General features: G+C 42.0%; 1 protein-coding gene across 1 annotated transcript; it reads right to left on the bottom strand.

Annotated features, from left to right (window-relative positions):
• Window positions 1–268: 268 nt before the first annotated feature.
• Window positions 269–20,838, bottom strand: LOC140715027 (interferon-induced protein with tetratricopeptide repeats 1-like). Its single transcript, XM_073026755.1, has 5 exons — window positions 20,704–20,838; window positions 19,483–19,547; window positions 15,671–15,769; window positions 13,020–13,076; window positions 269–3,794 (listed from the first exon to the last, which is right to left on the bottom strand). Exons 1-5 carry the CDS (start codon window positions 20,836–20,838, stop codon window positions 2,360–2,362), a joined length of 1,791 nt encoding a protein of 596 aa, XP_072882856.1. The 3' UTR covers window positions 269–2,359.
• Between the last annotated feature and the right edge of the window lie 1,129 nt (window positions 20,839–21,967).

Genomic DNA, 21,967 nt, shown 5'->3' with positions numbered 1-21,967 from the left:
CTGAGCACTCAGTACTTTCCGATCAGTCCTTGTGTTGCTTGTAAACCGACAACAGCCTGCCCCTTTGTGGAAGTTGAGGCAAGGCAAGGATCGACAACATGTCCAGGCAAGGATAGATTGTAGATAGGTGCAGACAGCTTAGGCAAGAAAGGTATCTGATAATGTAGCTTCCATTTTCACTGCCGAGAACTGGAGCCATTTTGGCTGGCAGAGATGAGGTAGGAATTTAACAGAAGTATTCAAGAAGCACACACCAACTAAGGAATAATTATGTTACGAACTTTATTGTCAATTGTTCGGCAGTATTTTCTATTAATTTTAAAGTCCTGTAATTGTGAATGGTTACTGATTTTGTAAGTAAGAAATACAAACATACACAGCTTCATGAAATCAACACACATAAAATGCTGGAGGAACTCAGCAGGTCAGGCAGCTTCCATGGAAATGCATAAACAGTCAATGTTTCTCGCTGAGACCCATCTTCATGACTGGAAAGGAAATGGAGAAGAAGCCAGATCAAAAAAAAGGTTTGGGAGGGAGGGGGAACAGTTAGAAGGTGTTTGGTGTACGTGATGCCAGAAAGGTAGGAACAATAAAGGGCTGGAGCGAAAGGAATCCGATCGGTTAGGAGAGTGGACCAGAGGAGGAAGGTACCCAGGAGGAAGTGATGGAGAGGTGAGAAGAGGTAAGAGGCCAGAGTGGGTATTAGAAGAACAGGGAAAAGGGTGGGAAATTTTTCACCCCAGAAGGAGAAACTTATATTCATGCCATCAGTTTGGAGGCTGCCCAGGTGGAATGTAAGGTGTTGCTCCTCCATCCTGAGGGTGGCCTCAAGAGGAGAACATGGACTGAGATGTCAGAATGAGAATGGGAATCAGAATTAAAATGTTTCGCCACCAGGAATAGTCAACATCTGTACCTGCTAGTCTATTCTGTATAAAAATGACATTCCGCTGTTCAGACTTCAGAGCAGTGTGGTGACAGGAGACACACTCTTCACCTTGTGCAGAAGTAAATGAAGTTTAATTTTTATTTTATTTATTTTATTTTTGGCATACAGCATGGCACAGCCCCTACTGGCACAATGAGATACGCCACCCAACAACACATGTATATAACACTAGTGTGATATCAGGACAGTTTACAATGACAAATCCGCCTGCTAACAGGTTTGACTTTGGAATGAGGGAGGAAAAGCGGAGCATTCACGAGGAAACTCACGTATTCACGAGGAGGAATGGAAAAACTGCTTATACACGACATCAGAATGAAACTCTGAACTCCGATGCCCCAGCTGTGCTAACCACTATGCTACCGTGGTGACTGAGGAACAAGTGTCCAGTTAATTGGCGACGACACCTTCTCTCTTTGAAATTTCAGATGATTGATCCTGAGCTGGTGGTCATATGCTCTCTTTTCTCTTTTCTGCATCTCCCTTCTCATTCTTCACCACCCCTGCAAATTTTAGGGGACAATAGCTCACTTAAGCTATAACTATATCTGATTTCCATTGTCTAATTACAGGATTATCACCTTATCAGCAGCCAAGCCCAAATACATCACAGGAATGTCGTTTGGCTATCACTATACCAACACTATTGGTCAGGTCAAAGGCATGATCCTTGCACTATACCCTTCCATCTTGTTCCATTATGAGTCCATTGGCACACACAATCTTGTTTGGAGTTTTGCAGATACTTTGTCCTTGGCTGTTAATTATTATGAATAAAAACTCTAATCCATTTTTTTCTTAAAAATAGTATCTTTTTGAAATCCGTGAATAATTCACAGATCCCCTCTACTGCAACTTGCCAGTCATTCCCCTTCCAGGACACCCCTCCACCACATTCAGCAGGTTGGAATCATGCTGTTAAGAATTTGTTGCTTGCTTTCCTTTGATTGTGTCAACACAAGACCAACCTTTGCTTTGAAGCTTTAATTACCAGACATATCTAACGAGTATATTTTACCATGATCCTTAAGATACAATCACACATCAAAAATCATTCCAGATTTACACTAATACATCAGAATACATGTGAAAAGTAAAATAAATTCAATGGTTTATAGGTCAAACATCCAATGTGGAAAAATATTTGATTTCTCATTTAACTCCACTTGCTACAATATCTACATCCCATCTTTCCAAAGTCTAGAGAAGCACAACTGAATTCAGATTGCTCAGGGTACTTGAGGAATTAGTATTTTTATAAAAAGATACAGAATAATTGGGTACAGTTACAAATCGAACACTAATGAGTAAGAGAAGGTGCTAAGAGGATATAACTAGTAAAGCAACACCCCACCAAACCTATCCTCAGATCAGATGGAAATGCATCTTTTAAACATCCCAGTGTGCTCAGATGTGTAATTGAGAAAGAGCGCTCACATATTCCTCATTGCCAGGATCAAGCTCCAAAGCCTTCTCAAAGTATTCAGTTGCTCCACCCATGTTCCCATCCAGCTGATACAGAATTGCTTTAATACCAAGAGCCTTGCTGTCACGTGCATTGACACTAAGTTTCCTATCTATGCACTCCTCCAAATTCATGCGACATTTTCCCCGTTCTCTTGAGTTACATTCAATTTTCGCTCCTTTCAGGAAGAGGTGAACAGCATTTGTTTCGGATCTTTTCTGGTGCAGTTCAAATAACCCAGCTTCCAGACAAATGCTCTGCATATTCTCTGGACGAATGTCCACTAACTCCACCAATCTACTGTAAATCTCCTCTGCTCTGGAATGCTCCCCATTTGTTATGCAGATGCCTGCAAAGTCCAGTTTAGCTTGAATAAACAACCTTGGACGGTGCTCAAAAGCCTTTTCAAAGTGATACTTGCACAGATTGATCAACACTGGGTTCTGCTGAAATACAGGATTGCGACAATATCTGCTGTGAGTGTATTTCAGCTTACTTCTGTAGCACAACCCAAGTTGGTGGTGTAAGAAACCAGAGTGTGGAGTTAAATCTAATGCTTGTTTCAAAAGCTCAATTGCCCTCTCCACAAATCCCCTTTGTCTATAATATTTTGCAGCATAGCGAAGCACATATGGAAGATCAGAGGTCCTCTGCAAAGCTTGTTCAACTAATTTATTTGCTTCCTCATTTTGCCTTAACCTCTTCAGTTTTAGAGCCAACAGCACCATGGCCATAGCATCATCTGGATCAAGCTCCAGTACTCGTCGGAAATACTTCACTGACTGACTCTGATCACGACTCTCTGGGGTTCCAGACATTGATTCCAGCCGATACAGTGCAGTTGCATATCCCATTATCCACTCAGTGTTGTCAGGATCTTGCTCCAGAGCCTTTGCAAAGCATTCCTTTGCCTCCTCATAGTATTCACCAGCAGAACTCACCAATGACCATCCCTTCTCCCCGTACACCTCGGGTATCATTGCTGTATAGCGAGGGCCATCACTGAGTGGTTTACAGATCATCTCCAGCTTGTCGAGATAGGACTGGGCCTCGGTCAGTTGTCCCATGTGGTAATGCACCCAGGCAAAGTTTCCATAGGTGATGATGCTTCTTCTTTCAAATTCATCTTTGTGGTTCTCCCTCAGAATCTTTTCAGCTTCCTTTAAATTTTGAATTGCTTCCTCACAATTGCCCTGCAGACAATTTAAAAAAGCAAGTTGGTTGTAGGATTGTGCTTTATACTTCATATTCATATTGATAGAATCTTGCAATTTGAACATCACATCTTCCACGTCAATAGTTTCCTTCTGTGGCCTCCATGTGAAGTGACACTGCAGCTGATCGAGCTTCTCTTTCAATAAATCTCCCGGTGTGTTGCTGCAAGAGAGAAAAAACATAATCATGAATTCCATCTCAGATCACTTGGTGCGGGTCTGACCTGCAATCCCATAAACAGCAGATTTACTAACTGTATCAAAGCTGCCTTTTGATGAAGTTTTTTAAATAATTATGATATTGAAAACCTGAAATGCTCAGCCTGTCAGTCTGCATCTGAGGAAGGAGAATGTTTCAGATCAGTAATCCAATATGAAGAATTGATTCATGTGATGAAGATGGAAATGTCTCCTGAACAGCCAAGGCAGCTGATCTGTTGCTTTGTTACACTGATGGTGGACTTGGTTTTATTACCAGACGTTGAGCTCTCCCACTATTGCAGACTTTTGTTTTTTTGCCAGCAGCCTGAGCATAGCTCCAGATCTCGGTACAGAGAAGTGGTGCTTTTCCCCAGACAGCCACCAGTACTCAGACTCAATGTCTAGAAGATTGAGAACTTCAATAACATTAGTGAGATAAAGCTGTTTTGTGAAGCCCACTGAAGTCCGGCAATTTACGAGTTACCAGATCAGATCACAGAGCAATTGCATGACCAACGTCCCCCGATCCTGCTGAACATTTCTGAAAGAACATAGACCAGCATAGAACATAGAACATGTTGCGCCGACCTTTAACCCTACTCTGAGATCAACTCTGCTTCCTGCTTCCTCCCAAAGGAGTTGAATTTGCCGCACCGTGGATGCAGCTCCTCCATTCTGTCCTGAAAGCCACTAGGGGCTGGAAATTATGACAGTTTAGAGTAGCATGTTCCTCTGGTGTGTTACCTCAGTACTGAATGCACCCCATAGGCTCCAATGTGCTCAAATCTACATAGATATAGTGTATGGCAGAACTGAATCACCTCCTACGTTTAAAGATTCAAAGATTAAAGATTAGCTGTCTTTGTCACACGTACATCAAAACATACAGTGAAATGCATCATTTGGCATCATATCAGATCAGAAAGAATTTATCAGGGCAGGTGACAAGTGTGTCACTATGTTTCCTGCATCAACATGCACACTCACCCTAACCCGTATATCTTTGGAATTTAGGAGGAACATCTCATAAAATTGCTGCAACTACATGACTTGCAGCTGATACCTGTGAACCCAGAGGAAATTCTCACACACAGAGAGAATGTTAAGGAGTTAAGGAATGCCATGAGTAAGGATTATTTATGATCACTTGAACTTACTCTTGGATCTGCAGATCATACAGAACAGAAGGCTCTTCAAAAATCAGGAATCAGATGCAAATCTTGTGTTTAGAGCCATTGTATTGGATGTTAATAACAAAAAATAATAGTAAAGCACTGCAGTTCCCTGCACTGTTTACACCTCAGCAGAGTAACGTAGGGATCACCCTACAGTCTCGTCATTCAACTACCCTGTTAGCCTGTGTGTGTTCACTGTGGGTATTTCAAAGTTATTGCATTATGATCCACTATTTTTGATAAACATCCTGCTGTATAATAATCTGTACATAAAGATGGACTGCAAGGAAATATTCTTTACCTCATGATGTTAGTTGGATGGAAAGCACTTTGCACTCCTTACTCAGTTTGTGCGGTTCTTCTTCTGCTGAGTCTCCGTTGTTGTGTCTGATGTTCGACCTGACAACCCTTTATACTATCCATTACTTCCTGATTATCACTAGAAACTCAAATTCAAAGTCTATTGATAACTCTGAGGCAATTAAAAGCAATTTAGAAGTATTTCCTGCATGCCAATATAAGCATTGATTTGTCATAGAAATAGTCTACACCTCACCAGAATGCCTGTGTAGTGTGTCACTCTGAGCACCCTTGTTCAATTATTTATAATTTTTTCTGTGTGTAATTGTAAGCAATCTGCAATCCTGGTCATTATCCTCTTTCACATTTCCATATTTACTATTAGTTTAATATTCCCTGCCTGTTTACTCTCATACTTCATCTTACATCTGTTAATCAATCTTTCTTCCCTCCTTGGCTGAACTCTAATCCCAATTCTCAAAACTGCTGCTTTTATTGGGTCTAATTCTGTGCTGAATTTCCTTCACAGGGTTGACCCTTCATTCCTTACGTCTTTTCATGCCAATCAGGAATGAATCATTGTTGCAGTTCATTCTTTAAACATCATACAGTGCCCATTTGATCAACCCATTGAACAGTTCGCCAATCAAATGGGTCCACTTAATTTTATTTGTTCAGATTCACACCCTTGATTTCATTCTGTGACTTCACCCAGTATATTAATAAATAATGCTAATCTGTTATGGTCACTCCTTAAACAGCCCATGCAGGACAGAATTGTTAATTATTCTTTCTCATTGGCACAATACCCACTCCATGATAATCTAGTCTCAATCCTGTCTAGATCCCGTCTCATCTGTAATTTGCCTTAAAAAAATTGCATCCATGTATTCCTTTTCCACAGTATTACTGCTGTATGTAACTTGTGGTTACATTTGCACTGTTCTGAAACATGGTTTCCAATTTCTCCCTGCATATCATCATTGTGTGTAAAAATGTCATGCTGTCTGCAATTTTCAAGTAGCATTGATATCCTTACAGGTAAATATTGACGAATACCCAACACAACATTCAGCCAACTGAGGATAATTTACAGTGGAACATTCACTTTGTACATTCCTGGTACAATCGTGTTGACACCACAGTCGAGAAAGCTCACTAATGCAAAGAAATCTGGCATATCCCTGTGCATTCTGACAGAATTTTATTGATGCAACATTGACATCATAGTATCGGGCCATATCACAGCCTCTTATGGCAACTGCTCTGCACGAGACCACAAGGAAATGCATTTGTGGACACAGCTCAGCATATCATGGTAACATGCCTCCATCCTGCGGAATGGTCTACACTTGTCACTACCTCAGTAAGGCAGCCAGCATAATCCCCTCTGGATGATCTTCCTTCTCTCCTCTCCCACTCGGCAGAAGACACAAACACCTGAAAGCATGTTAAACCATGCTCAACGGTAGCTCTGTCCTGCTGTTATCAGGCTCTTGAATGGATCTCTCGTACAGCAAGATCAAGCCTTGACCTCACAATATAAGTGATTATGTTTAGCAGTAGAAGTCAACAATGACTATCCCATTTCCCCTGTACATCAGCTATCATTGCTGTAGAGTGAAGGCACTTTGCAAATTATCTCCAGAGTGTAGATGCAGGGTTGGGTCTCAGTCAGTTGTCGTAAGTGGCAATACATCCAGGCATAGTCTCCATAGGAATTAATATTTATTCTTTCCCATCCATCTATGTGGTTCTTTCTCAGAGCCCCTTTTGCTTTCTCTAAATTTTGAACAGCTTCTTCATAGTTGCTTTGCAAGTAGTTCACAAAATTAAATTGGCTGCGAGGCTGGTCTTGATTTTCCCATCAATCTTTCTTAAATCTTGTAATCTGTATTTCACATCATCTAGGTCAGCAGATTCCAAACTTTTTATGCCATGGTCCAATACCATTAAGCAAGAGTATTTACCTTTTGCGGTGTGCTTTCGCCATACCCACCAGACTGATATCTAATGTAGAAATCAGAGGCACTATTGTAAGACCCCCCTAAATAGCAGCATAGCAGTGATGGGTAAAAGTCTATGATTACTGAGTATTCCTATACTTTTTTCCTGAATCTCTTGCACTTTAAAATGTTAAATCTCTGGAGTTATTTCCTGAAGATTTGTGAAGTAGTGTCCCATTAGACTAATTAAATAGGAAATAAACTCCCAGTCTTTCCAAAAGCTGTAACTAAAACACTCCAGAGACTGATTTGGTCTGGCCTTACTGGTTGTTAGATTGAGTGAGAATGTATGAATGATACAACTTCTACCAAAAAGAGATGTTAAAATACACCTGATGAAACAGTTCTTTCAGAAAGGAAAATAACCTGGAACAGTGTTACCTCTCATTGGCAATTTGAATGAGAAAAATTGTTTTCAACCTCATAGTTGTCGCACGCATTGTTTCTATATCTCCATTTCTGCACAACAGAACAGTGGACCTCCATCTCTGCACAAAATATCATTAGTACGACAGCATTACAAAGTTTGGAGTTCAATCCTGGCGTCCCTGTAAGGACTTTTAACGTCATCCCTGTGTAATGAGTCGGTTTTCTCCAGCTGCTCCAATTTCCCCCAAACATCCAAAGACACACAAGTTAGTAGGGTAATTGGTCTTTGTAAATTGTGCTGTGATTAGGCTAGTGTTAAATTGTGAGTTGCTGGACAGTGAGACTCAAAGGGCTGGAAAGGCCTATTCCATGCAGTATTCCTAAATGAAATTGTCTTGAGTCCTGCAGGTTGCCTTCCTGGGTTTTTGAGCATCTGTATTTACTCATCAATATCTTAACTAGAGTTGTTAAGCACTTGTGCTTTTGATTTAATCTTGTCAAGTTAATTGTGGCTGGAACAAGTTTCCTGCAGTCTATCTTTATTTAAAGAGGACTCTCAGTTGTGGCTTAGTGGGGATATTGTGTTGGAGAGGGTGAATTGTCTCATGGTGTTGATCAGTTGTCCCTCTGAAGCTCTGATTCAGGTCTAACCTTTTGTTTCCTTCTCCTGGGGATCCAACTGTCCCTCCACACCTGGTCTAAGGGAATGATCTTCCTGGTCAAATACAGCAATAGCAAATTTCTACTGTGCTCTCCCTGTTTCAATTGCCAGTTGACCAGATAAAATTCAGAAAATCTTAACATTGGCAGCAGCAGGAAAGTGTGAATGAGATTCAGTTAAAATTTTCTGCAAGTGTTTAGTGAAAATTGGTGCACTTGTTTATGTTGATAGAAATAATCAATGTGGACATCTGGGCTCCTGTGTTCAGACAAAGTTGGATGTGCAGCAAGATGATGCTCTTGGTGGGTAACATGGTGCTGGAGAGTGGCAAAAAGTGTCTGTGCAGCTCTGAAAGGAAACATGAAATATTCCCAATTAGGACTACTACAATTGGAATCTACAATCATGTCTGGTGGTATTTCCGTAAGCAACATTGTTATTAGAGGTTTGTAAAATCTGATCTTCAAAATCAGAAGACTTGTCTGCAGACCACTGGGGTAGTGAGTGCAGTTTCCCTTTAAGAAAACACTCCAGCATGGATGAGTTTCAGGTAACATGGGGCTCTGAGGTTCCAAACCCATCATCCTCCTGGCTAATGTTCACAATTTGGAAAATAAGATTGAGAACCTCAGAGCAAGTTTGGAGTACATCAGAGACTGCTGTGTACTCTGCTTCACAGAAACTGATTGTGGTGTACAGATGTGGTGGTTTTTCTCAGTCCTGTTCCCCTGCCCTAGAGCATCTGGTGGGTAAGTGTCATCAGTTCTATCTGTAGAGGGAGTCTTCCATCATCCCGGTTGCAGTAGACATTCCACCCCTGGTCAATGTCAGGCCTGTGTTGGTGGAACATGAGACAGCACCCACTGGGCAGAACCTCAGCATTCAATGCTTGTATATGTTTGAAAGACACAAATCACTGTGTTTCACGGGAGGGCTTGCAGCGAAAGGAGATTGGTCAGATAGTAGTCTGAATCCTGCTCAGGTTAAAGGGGTGGACAGACATTGCAGGCTGTGAGTTTGAAGAATCTGCCCCAATGGTATCTGTTCAGGTGTGCATAAATACTGATGTATGACATTCAAATGAAAGGCTTACATTGTAACGACCGGTAGCAATGCCTCAAGGAGAATGTCCAGGGTGGGGAGAGATACAATTGTTAGAGGAGTTCAGATTGTTTGGAGTTGGTGGTCAAGGACAGGAAAGGATGTAAGGCTGGGAACAGGATGGGCATACTGGACTCTGGACCAAAAAGGAACATCAGAGATGGAGACTGATATTTGGGTAAAGGAGTGTCAGTAAAGGAAGTTGATGGGTGGTGGTGCGATTAATGGCAATTCACAAATGGCGTATGGTTGGTATCAATGGTTTTGAGTGACTGTCAGATCTATAATTGGAGTGGGAAGTTGGTGAAGAGTCAGGTGCGCAGGACAATGATTGAATGAGGATTGTGAAGTTTTATTTCACCCACCGAGTGCAATAGGAAACCATGACATCCTGAGTGAGCAAACCATGCATTTTGGACTGTTGTCCATATTTTTTGTATTTCCCAATAGACTGAGACTGAGCTACATCCAACCATTTTCACAACCTTACACTACTCTCCATTTGATTGACCATGTTTTCAGTTCATTACCTTAAGATCATAGGGTATGGGAGATGAATTGGACTGTTCAGCCCATCCAGTCTCCTCTGATGTTTACTCATGGCTGATGTATTCTCTCTCTTGTCTCTATTCTCCTGCCTTCTTCCTGCAACCTTTAAAATCCTTACTGATCAAGAAACTATCAAACACTGCTTTAAAAATACCCAATGACTTGGGCTTCACAGCTGTGGCATTAAATTCCTATGATTTACCACCTTTGTCTTATTATATTCCTCTTCATCTCAGTTTTGAAGGGGAATCCTTGTATTCTGGGGCTGTGCCCTCCGATCCTAGACTGTCCCACTTTTGAAAACATCCTCTCCACATTCTCTCCTATACTCCTGTCAATGTACAATAGATTTTAATGAGAAACCCCCCCCCCCCGCCCCCGTACCTCATAACTGCAATGTATACAGGCCAAGCCATAAAACGCTCCTCATATGTCAACCCTTTCGTTCTCAGCTTCATTGTTACCCATTCTGTATGGAAGTATCTTCCAAGTTTATGAAAATGTGGATTATATGTCTAAAACACCACATTTTGATAGTTCCAAGCTCAGCCTTTCAATGGCATTCCATCTGTCAGGTGCTTCTCAAGACCGTATACAGCACAGGGCCATTTTGCCTGTAAGAGGGTGGCCCCATCCCTCAATATCATTGCTGGCCAGTGGAAACTCTCAAGTAGATCCTCAGTTGTGAAATTTTTCTCTCAATGTGACTGGGCGTTGATAATATTGGAGATTGAATCGACAGAGCATTGGAAAATGAATTTGAGGAATTTGGTCTGTTTTGTTCCATTTCCAGTAAGACCACCACAACTGCATTCCAGCTTGTTTCACTGCAGAATCGCTACATTTAGATCTCTACAAGGTGTTTCATGTCAACACAAGCAAAATTGCAGCTGGTGCCACATCATCGATGAGGGTAACACAATGTAAACAAGCTGTCTTTAATTCCCCCAGAAACTCAGTGCAAAATGATTTACCGAACTTTGCAAGAAGTTATTTCTATGCACCGGTTTTATTTGACTGCCTCTTTAACTTATAACTATGTCACTACTCAGCTTGTGGAAACATCTCATCACGTTCCCCCAGGATCTTGTATTTTTAAATAGGGTCTCCGCTCATTCTCCTAAGCACCAAAGAATATTTATTTCCAATTTCTGTTGCCTTTCATGATCAAGCAAACCTTGCATTGCGTGAATTAGCTTATTGAATCTCTTCTGGGCTCCCATCAAGTTTGGTCTAACTTTTCATGAAGATGCCAAGTTGAGTACCACACTCCAGGTGTGACCTCACCTCACTGAAAAGGCAAATGGAATATACATCATTATTGCACTGGCTGGTTACCCTTATTGTTTCATATCAGAAAGGAGCTAAATTCTGTCACAGCTTCTGAGAAGCCTCCCTGAAGATTGTCTTCCCTCGAAAAGGGCAAACTTGAATATCCCACAGTGTGATAGTCCTCCAACTCATCATGCAAGATATTGACTAATTGAGGACCAAGGACTGATTCTTGGAGCTTTGCACTAGTTGGGTCTCTTCAGGCTGATAAAGAACAAATCACTCAATCTTCAATTACTGTCATATAATGCACATCAACAGGTTCCCCAGTATAGTAAGATCTTAATTTGCACACTCGTTGATTAATTTTCAAAATTCAAAGTATTTTTATTGTCAGAGTATGTATATGTTGTCATGTACTACTCTGAGAGTCATTTTCTTGCAGGCATTCACAGTAACAAAAGAAATACAATAAAATCAATGAAAAGCTACACAAAGACAGGGAAAACAACCAATATGCAAAAGGGGGCAATTAGTGCAAGTGCTCAGTCATTAAATAAATTCATGCGTACTGAGAACATGAGTTGTAGAGTCTTTGACTTTGACTGAGTGAGTCTGTAGGTTGTGGAATCAGTTCAGAGTTGAGGTGAATGATGTTATCCACACTGGTTCAGGAGCCTGATGGTTGAAGGGCAATAACTGTTTTTGAACCTGGTAGTGTGGGACCTAAGGCTCAAATGAAACAGTTTTCTAAATGAGGAGAAAATCCAAAAATCTGGGATGCAAAGGGATCTGGGATCCTTTGTGCAGAACACCCTTAAGGTTAACATGCAGGTTGAGTTGGTGGTGAGGAAGGCAAATGCATTACTGGCATTCATTTCATGAGATACAGAATATACGAGCAGCGATGTGAAGCAGAGGTTGGTAAAGCGTGAATGTGGCCTCACTTTGAGTATTCTGAACAGTTTTGTCTCCTTATCTAAGATAAGATGTGCTGGCATTGAAAAGGGATCGGAGGAGGTTTTCAAGGATAATTCTGGGAATGAAAGGGATATCATATGAGGAACAGTTGATGGCTCAGAGCCTGTAATCCCTGGAATTTAGAAGGATGGGTGGTATCTGATTGAAAACTTTTGAATGTTGAAAGGCCTGAACAGAGTAGACATCGAAAAGGTGTTTCTCATGATGGGGGAGTCTAGGACAAGAATGCACAGCCTCAGGATAGAGGGGCATTCATTTAAAACAGAGATGTGGAGTAAATTCTTTAGCCAGAGGGTAGTGAGTTTGTGGAAATTGTTACCACAGACAACTGTGGAGACCAGGTCGTTGGGTGGAAAAAGGCAGCAACCATAACTGAATGACGGAGCAGACTTGATGGGTCAAATGGCCTAATTCTGTTCCTATGTTTTATGGTCTTATCGGCTCATCTCACAATTATATACCCCTTAGCAACAGCTGTAAACTTTATTATATCAGTCACTGTTCACTGAATGCAACCGGCTGGGAAAAGTTAGTTCCCCACAGCGAAACTCAGAAATCATGTCATCTGTTTGGAGGACAAACTCCTTCATGTAATTCTCGCTTTCCTCACTCCCATTCAGCTCCCTATTCTTAAATGACTGAGCACCACAGGATTTAATTACAGTTATTATCACATCCTTGGGGTATCAAACTGAGTGCTCACATACTGTGGGATCATCCCACTCCAGTGGTCTCTGATCCCAGGATCAAGCTAAAGTTCCCAGATCACAAACCTGGGATCAGATCCAAAATCCGTATGCCACATGGTCACAGTGGCCTTTTCCAGTTGTCTGAATGTCCAGAAAGAGATCACATTAAATTTAATGGATCCAGTTATCTGGGCTCACATCACTGCGATCCCTCAATCTCAAGTAAGTGAGGCTCCCTTCTCTCTGCCCTCATTCATTCACCTCTACACTCGTAATTTAAATTATCTCTCCAGCCACTGGCCAAGCTGGATCAGTTATTCACTGGTAACCCTGTGTCCACAGGCATATCAGATTGCTAGCCTCCAAAGAAACCGCTTGTGTACATCCGTGGGTGACCAGTACTGACAATGGATGCAGCCACCAGCTATTTGTCTGACCTGGATGCAGACTTCACTAACTTAATAATCTGGTCAGGCAGAGAAAGCGTTGCTGTCATTCCTGCCTGTTTTGGTGGGTGATTTTCACACTTTTCTCTGTTTTGTTGGACACATTGTCCAACTATGCCCTTGTGGGCCATAGCTGTAACATACTGTGCCATCACCTTTACCAGTCTATGTCTATTTGGGCACTCCCTTGCCAGGTGCCCTATTTGCTGGCACAGAAAGCATGTCCACTGTGTCTTCATAGCAACTACATCCTTCACAGCCACTTTATGACCTCTCTTCCTCCTCCTCTTATCGATTTCTCTGGAGGAATAGGTCGATCCCTCAACTGTCCCCAAAACTAAAATTTCCTGGTGGGTTGAGCTCAGGCCTTCATTCTGCATTTTCATGTGGACTGGATCAGCCATCCCTGGATTTTCCAACCGGAGTGTTCCTCATATGCTTGATATTTACGCTCTGCATAATCCATGGCAGGCTCATCAGCACTCTGAACCACGGGCATTATCATTCCCCAGTAACTCTCACCTCCCCCCGTCACTGCCTCACTTCAACCTTAAAGCATCAATATCTCTCCTCGTTACTGTTATTCCCACGAGTTCTCCGTGTACCATCCCGCTCTCCCTGGGCTATTCTGTCCCACTGATTTATGACACCTTTTATATTTTAGGTGACCTGGTGAACCTCAATCATTTCTCAAGCTTGTGCAAGAATATTCTGAATCTCTACAAGCAATTTGAAGTGAGGTCAGTGCATACAAAATGCTCTGTTATTACCCTTGATGAAAAACTTGTGAATGATAGTAACCAGGGTCAAGGTCTGGCTCGTGTCATCTGGATTCTCAACCTGACATTGTCTGACTTCAATATGTTCCATCCCAACCTGGGTATAACCTCTCCCTCAAAAATCTCCAAACCAATTCCCATATGAATCAGAATATGTGGAATGGATAAAAATTAAACAGTACATACTTAAAATCACATGGTATGTTCTCTGCAATCTTCCACTTCTGTGCCACTGAACTTACGATGCCTGTTGTATAAAAGTGTGTTACATTAAAGATTCAAACTTAATCTTAAAGAACACAAACACATTTACAAACACTATACATTCTCTCAAACAAGTACACACGCATCCTCTTGTATCCTGAATGGTCAGTAAACACCTTTCACTTCTGCGCTCTCCATAACACCACCGACCTTCGAGTCACCTGCAGTGAAGGAATCTCATATGAAGACTCATCGTGATTTTCAGAGTTGGTTTCTTCAGACTTAAATCCACGAAACCCACTTTTGTTTCTGAATACTGGAGTGAGTAATCTTCAATGAAGCACAAGGACTGGGAATCATAATAACAAAGTTACTGTTTCAAAATCAGACATTCATAAATGGTTGCTATGGTAGTGACACAGTTTGTGTGACACTATTACAGTTCAGGTCGTTTGGAGTTCGGAGTTCAATTCTGGCAGCACCTGTAAGGAGTTTGTATATTCTCTCCGAGTTTCCTCCAGGTGCTCCAGATTTCTCCCACTGTTCAATGACACACAGTTCGTGGGTTAATTGGTCATTTTAAGTTGCTCTGTGATTTGGCCTGTTTTCAGTAAGTGTTTGTTGGGCTGTGTGGCTCATTTCCTGGAAGGGCCTGTTCTGCACGGTATCTTGAAATAAATGAAACCCTGTTTGAGTGTATTTCTCTAGAAACACGACTGGTTAGCCTCTCACTAATAAGCCAATGTATTCAGCGGTGAGAAAACCACCTCTCTCGAACTCCGCACATCCAGGACTTGGGTCCCACCAGACTGGGAGAGCCAGGATGTAGCGATCACCCGCACCCCAATCTGAGAGTATACTGTGTAAATACTGTCCCCATGCACTTCGCCATCGGCAATAAGTAACAGATTGTACACTGTATATATTGTAAAGAAAGTATATTTATAAATTTCAGGTTTTTTGAACATTTAGGAAAGATTTACTCAATGAATATCATCTAATTTCAAAAGATTACTGTAGATCTCCTTCATGTTGGAATAATCTCCATTTCTTACACTTATAACTGCAAAATCCAGTTGTGGTTCAATAGCTGATATTGGATGGTGCTCAAATGCCTTTCCAAAGTGATATTTTCATTGATTAAACATCTTTGCTTTCTGGCAAAATACATGATGGCGAGAGTTTCATTGAGGTTCTGAATGGCTTCTTTATTGTTTCCCTGCAGACAACTTATGAAAGTGATTTAGTTGTGATACGTGGCTTGATATTTCACATTGAGATTTTTATAGCATCTTGCAATCTGTACATCACATCTTCCAAATCAATGGTTTCCTTCCAAAGGCCTTTCGTGAAGTGACACTGAAGCTGATCGAGCTTCTCTTTCAACAAATCTCTTTGTGTGTTGCTGCAAGTGAAGAAAATTCATGAAATTCGTCACTTCATACATGATCATTTTTCTTCACATCATTTCTTTTAACAAAGCCGAGAGTCCTCCAAACTTTAAACAACATATGAATAAATTTCAAGTTGTACATATACAGGGCCCTAATGAAAGTTACTTTTATTTTATATTTACATTATTACCCTATACATCAAGTTGTACACTTGCTCGTTAATGCAAATATCCGATCGGCCAATCACGTGGCAGCAACTCAATGATGAGCCAAAGGCCTATTTTTGTCTGTGTGACGCTGAGATTGTCTGATGTCTGACTCTCACCAGTCTTGGTACTGCTAAGCATCCAAAATGGTACAGAAAGTGTTGAAGACTCCAGATGTCTAAATAACAACAGAAAGTATTGGATATTCAAACAACAACACACACAAAATGCTGGTAGAACACAGCAGGCTAGGCAGCATCTATAGGGCGTAGCGATGTCGACATTTCGGGCCGAGACCCTTCATCAGGACTAGTACTGGATATGCTTTTTTGTCTGAAGTTGTTGAAACAAGTGACTGGGCTGTGATCTGTTTAAATGAGAAATAATTTCTTGCAATTAAGACTTATTGGCCTGAAATAATAACTCTGCTTTACTTTCGACGCAAGCAGCCTGATCTGCCTTTAATGATGTGCCTATGAATGCACAACACCAACACTGTGCACCAGGTACAGTTATAGTAATGCATTCGGCATGTGTACATAATCAAGTTTCCTTGCATGGTTAAAAAATAAATTTAAATACGGAAATGAATAAAAATATTTAAAAATACATTTCAATTTACAGTGTTCTGTAACACATTACGTTCTTCAGAAAGAATGTTCTTTGAATTTCTTTCACTGTTTCAGATGGACTTTTAATGCTGAGTTGATGGAGAAGGTTGCCCTATGTTCTGCACCTTCCTGATGGTGAATCGAAACTTATCCTAGAAAACGAAACCAGCTTTTTCTAAGAAATGATGCCATTGAAACAACAATGAAGGCTGATGCAGAGCTCTCCGTATCCAACAACAAAGGCAGGGTGGGATAACAACAGTAATAAATAACTTGGCCTAGCAGACATAACCTGATTGGCTGATCTAAGTTGAAATCTGGACTGGATGAATGAGATTATTCTACATTAAACCGCACACACCCCATCACCCCAAAGGGTAGTGTAGCGACCCCTAGAGGACAGTGTAGTGCGGTGACAGAGGCAGTCCATAGTACCTCAACACAGTGCAGTAAGACCTACAGTGATCTCATGAGTGCAGTTAATGTGTGACAAACAGCAGTTCTGAGAAAACTGGCTTGCCTCTATCGTTCATATGCCTAGAAATTCCATTGCATAGCACAATATTTTTAAGGTTATGAAATAAAATTGATTTAACCTGGAATAAATCATATTTGTCCTCAAATAATTCCACTGCATGCATGCATAACGGCACTGTACAGCTGAATTTTGTTGCTTTTGGGGACCAGGGACTACAGTGTGTGCTGATGCAGCAGCTTCTGGATACAGAGATTCGTTTGTGAGTTCAGGCTGTACGTCTACACTTACCCCATTGTCCTGACACCCTACCAGAGATTCGCCACCTCCAACGTGATCCCACCACCAAGCACATCTTTCCCTCCACTCACCTTCCTCTTTCCGCAGGGATCACTCCCTAAACGAATCTCTTGTCTATTTGTCCCTCCCCACTGGTCTCCTTCCTGGCACTTATCCTTGCAAGTGTTACACCTGCACCTACACCTCCTCACTCACTACCATTCAGTGCCCTTGTCACGTACACACAACCCTGTAAAAGTATCAGCAGCAATAGAACACAGCTGGAGTCTGGTTTTGCTGTTAACAAAACACTATTTTATTAGTGACTACGTCATATAGTAACTTAAACCAGGTAAATCAAGATTTAAAGGTATTATGCATCTATAGGTGTAAAAAATAAAGTTTTCAAGCTTATTCAAGCTCAGGCGGCAAAAGTTCTAGTCTTACGATGGTATGTTAGAAAAGTTCAGTTCAGATGCACAGGTTAATTATTGCGAGATGTTTGCAATCCAAAGGCGAGTGTTGTGAGAAAGCAATTATGATATTCCACAGATTCCACGACAGCAATACTAAATAACAATTGCAGTAGGTTTTATCTCCAAAGTTGTTCCACTCCACACACAAAGTATCACCGACAGTGATGGTCAATGAAAATACTTTCAATGCCAGTGGTACCACACCCAAATTCAGCTACGGGACATCTCAAAGTGGTGGTCACAGCATACTCAAACAGAATTCACGTATGTATTATCAACAACAGTAACTTATCATAAAGGGGACCATCTTCAAGGGAGCCACCACCCAGGCAAGGGCCAACACACCAGTAAATTCCACAAGGTTACCCCAATCACACACAACGTGATAGCCACTTATCCAGTTCCATGACATACAAAGTTACTCCGTCAGTGATTTGCCACAGGGGTGTCTTTCTTCAGTGAAGTACCACACCCAGACAAAGAGTAAACACACACGTGGTATTCACAAAGGCTTTCCGCTCACCAGAGAACCCACTCCTGTGGATTAACTAAGTGACAATCACACTTCTGTAGCCGAATGGAAAGCAAATCACCCTCACGGGCTACTTGCAGAAAGTCATTTATCAATACTCAGGATTGATCTCAACTCACCCCGTTTGGGCTAGTGAAAGATTAAACCAGCGACCGACTCACTGGTGCCTTCCATTGACCGAATCCATCTTGACTCTAGCTGTGTGTGTGTCTTTGTGTCCTTGTAAAAAGTAAACAGTCTGAAGAGAAACCATAACATCGATTGTCCTTCAAATAACTCCACATCTCTCTCTCTCTCTCCCTCTGTCGAGCAGCTCAAACAGTGTCCAAAAGTCAGTCTCATTCTCCCGGCAGCTTAAAGTCACAGTCCACTGAAAATCTGAACTCTCGGGGTACATAATATCCTAAACAGGTTTACAAGGATAATTCTGGGAATGAAAGAGTTATCATATGAGGAACAGTTTGTGGCTCAGAGCCTGTAATCCCTGGAATTTAGAAGGATGGGTGGTATCTGATTGAAAACTTTTGAATGTTGAAAGGCCTGAACAGAGTAGACATCGAAAGGGTGTTTCTCATGATGGGGGAGTCTAGGACAAGCATGCACAGCCTCAGGATAGAGGGGCATTCATTTAAAACAGAGATGTGGAGTAAATTCTTTAGCCAGAGGGTAGTGAGTTTGTGGAAATTGTTACCACAGACAACTGTGGAGACCAGGTCGTTGGGTGGAAAAAAGTAGCAACCATAACTGAATGACGGAACAGACTTGATGGGTCAAATGGCCTAATTCTGTTCCTATGTTTTATGGTCTTATCGGCTCATCTCACAGTTATATACCCCTTAGCAACAGCTGTAAACTTTATTATATCAGTCACTGTTCACTGAATGCAAGCGGCTGAGAAAAGTTAATTCCCCACAGCGAAACTCAGAAATCATGTCATATGTTTGGAGGACAAACTCCTTCATGTAATTCTTGCTTTCCTCACTCCCATTCAGCTCCCTATTCTTAAATGACTGAGCACCACAGGATTTGATTCCAGTTATTATCACATCCTTGGGGTATCAAACTGAGTGCTCACATACTGTGGGATCATCCCACTCCAGTGGTCTCTGATCCCAGGATCAAGCTAAAGTTCCCAGATCACAAACCTGGGATCAGATCCAAAATCCGTATGCCACATGGTCACAGTTGCCTTTTCCAGTTGTCTGAAAGTCTGGAAACAGATCACATTAAATTTAACGGATCCAGTTATCCGTGCTCTCATCACTGTGATCCGTCAATCTCAAGTAAGTGAGGCTCCCTTCTCTCTGCCCTCATTCATTCACCTCTACACTCGTAATGTAAATCATCTCTCCAGCCACTGGCAAAGCTGGATCAGTAATTCACTGGTAACCCTGTGTCCACAGGCATATCACATTGCTAGCTTACAAAGAAAGCTCTTGAGTACATCCGTGGGTGACCAGTATTAACAATAGATGTGGCCACCAGCTACTTGTCTGACCTGGATACTAATCCGGTCAGACAGAGAAGGCACTGCTACATGTTTTGCTGGACAGATTTGATTGTCCATCAAATAACTCCATCTCTCTCTCTCTCTCTCTCTCCCTCTCTCTCCTCAAACAATGTCCAAAAGTCAGTCTCATTCTCCTGGCGGCTTAAAGTCACAGTCCACTGAAAATATGAACCCTAGGGGTACATAATATCCTAAACAGTCCATCCAGGTGAGCCAAAACTTCACCAGGTGAGTCTATTGAGGTTGTTTTCTGTGTTTGGTGCTCACAGTGCGGCCTCCTGTACATCGGTGAGACCCGACATAGATCGGGAGACGCTTCGCCGTGCACCTACGCTCCATCTGCCAGAACAAGTGGGATCTCCCAGTGGCTACTTCCCATTCCAATTCCCATATGTTCATCCATGGCCTCCTCCACTGTCGTGATAAGGCCACACGTAAGTTGGAAGAATAACACCTTATATTCCATTTTGGTACCCTCTAATCTGATGCTGTGAACATTGATTTCTCTAACTCTTTTCTCTTGACAATGCCCCCCAACAATGCCCCACCCTCACATCCTTCTCCATTTCCCATCCCCTTTTCCCTTGTTTTTAAACTTCATCTCAGCAAACAACTTTGCAGCTCTTTACTTCATCCCTCCCCTTCCAGGTTTCACCTCTCACCCGGTGGCTTTCTCTCCCCTCCCCCCACCTTTTAAATCTACTCCTCAGGGGCTGGTGCAGACAGGTTTTAATTTAGAGATGTGGAAAGTGGGATTGATCTTCATTATCTTGGGGAGCTGTACAGCACCAGGTTTACTTTCTTGAGGACGTTGAAATGTGCAGGGAACTTGGGTGCCAAATTTCTAGATTCCTACTGGAGAAGCAAGTCCTTCATGGACAGCCAGACATTTTGCCCAGGCTGCAAAGTGGGTCCCTGTCTTCTCCTTCAGTTTGCCTTGGATTCCACCTTCCGAGTTGAGACCAGCCAAATCTCTCTTGCCCTGGTCCATTTCTACTTGCAGTGTTGGATAAGATCTTTGGCCCCAGGAACCCCAACTTCAGCCTCCTGTTCTAGAAAGAGTGGCAGAGTATAACCAAACTAGCAGTTGAACAGTGATGTCCCCTGCTCTGAATGCTGTAAGGAGTTTTGGTGACCTCTGCTCACATCAAATGGTTGCACCACTTGTCAGGTTTTTCTGAGGCCAGGCATCTTTGGGTTTGTTCCTAATCTTGGTTAAACTGCTTAGTCTGTCTATTTTCCAAATGGGACTTCAGAAATCAGAAATCAGATTCAATGGGACTTGGGAATCCTAGTTTGGATATAAAAGCAATGATGTGATGCTGAGTCTTCCTAGGGCAACGGTCAGAATGGTCAGATAGACCAGAGGAGAAAGGGGAGCAGGAAGGGACCCAGGGGGAAGTGATAGAGAGGTGAGAAGAGGTAAGAGGCCAGAGTGGATAATAGAAGAAGGGGGAAGGGGGTGGGAATTTTTTCTCCCCAGAAGGAGAAATTGATATTCATGCCATCAGTTTGGAGGCTGCCCAGACGGAATGTAAGGTGTTGCTCCTCCATCCTGAGGGTGGCCTCAAGAGGAGAACATGGACTGAGATGTTAGAATGGGAATGGGAATCAGAATTAAAACGTTTCACCACCAGGAATGGTCAACATCTGTACCTGCTAGTCAATTCTGTATAAAAATGACATTCCCCTCTTCAGACTTCAGAACAGTGTGGTGACAGGAGACACACTCTTCTCCTTGTGCACAGGTAAATGAAGTATAATTATATTTTATTTTATTTAGACATACAGCATGGAACAGCCCCTACTGGCCCAATGAGACACACCACCCAACAACACACCTACATAACCCTAGTGTGATATCAGGACAGTTGACAATGACAAATCAGCCTGCTAACAGGTTTGACTTTGGAATGAGGGAGGAAAAGCGGAGCATCCAGAGGAAACTCATGTATTCACGAGGAGGAATGGAAAAACTGCTTATACACGACATCAGAATGAAACTCTGACCTCCGATGCCCAGCTGTGCTAACCACTATGCTACCGTGGCGACTGAGGAACAAATGTCCAGTTAATTGGCGATGACACATTCTCTCTTTGAAATTTCAGATGATTGATCC

The sequence above is a fragment of the Hemitrygon akajei genome, chromosome 23, assembly GCF_048418815.1.
Source record: "Hemitrygon akajei chromosome 23, sHemAka1.3, whole genome shotgun sequence".
In the NCBI taxonomy this organism is placed as follows: Eukaryota; Metazoa; Chordata; class Chondrichthyes; order Myliobatiformes; family Dasyatidae; genus Hemitrygon; species Hemitrygon akajei.
This window is presented reverse-complemented; position numbering and strand designations above follow the sequence as displayed.

What these genes read in the sequence shown, in the direction of transcription:
- LOC140715027 (XM_073026755.1), bottom strand. Translation starts at nt 20,838, where the DNA reads ATGGACCAGGGCAAGAGAGATTTGGCTGGTCTCAACTCGGAAGGTGGA. An exon ending in GATTTTGGATCTGATCCCAG is followed by an intron (nt 15,770 to 19,482) that starts GTTTGTGATCTG and finishes CTTCACTTGCAG; the next exon opens with CAACACACAAAGAGATTTGT. An exon ending in ATTGATTTGGAAGATGTGAT is followed by an intron (nt 13,077 to 15,670) that starts GTACAGATTGCA and finishes CTGGACATTCAG; the next exon opens with ACAACTGGAAAAGGCCACTG.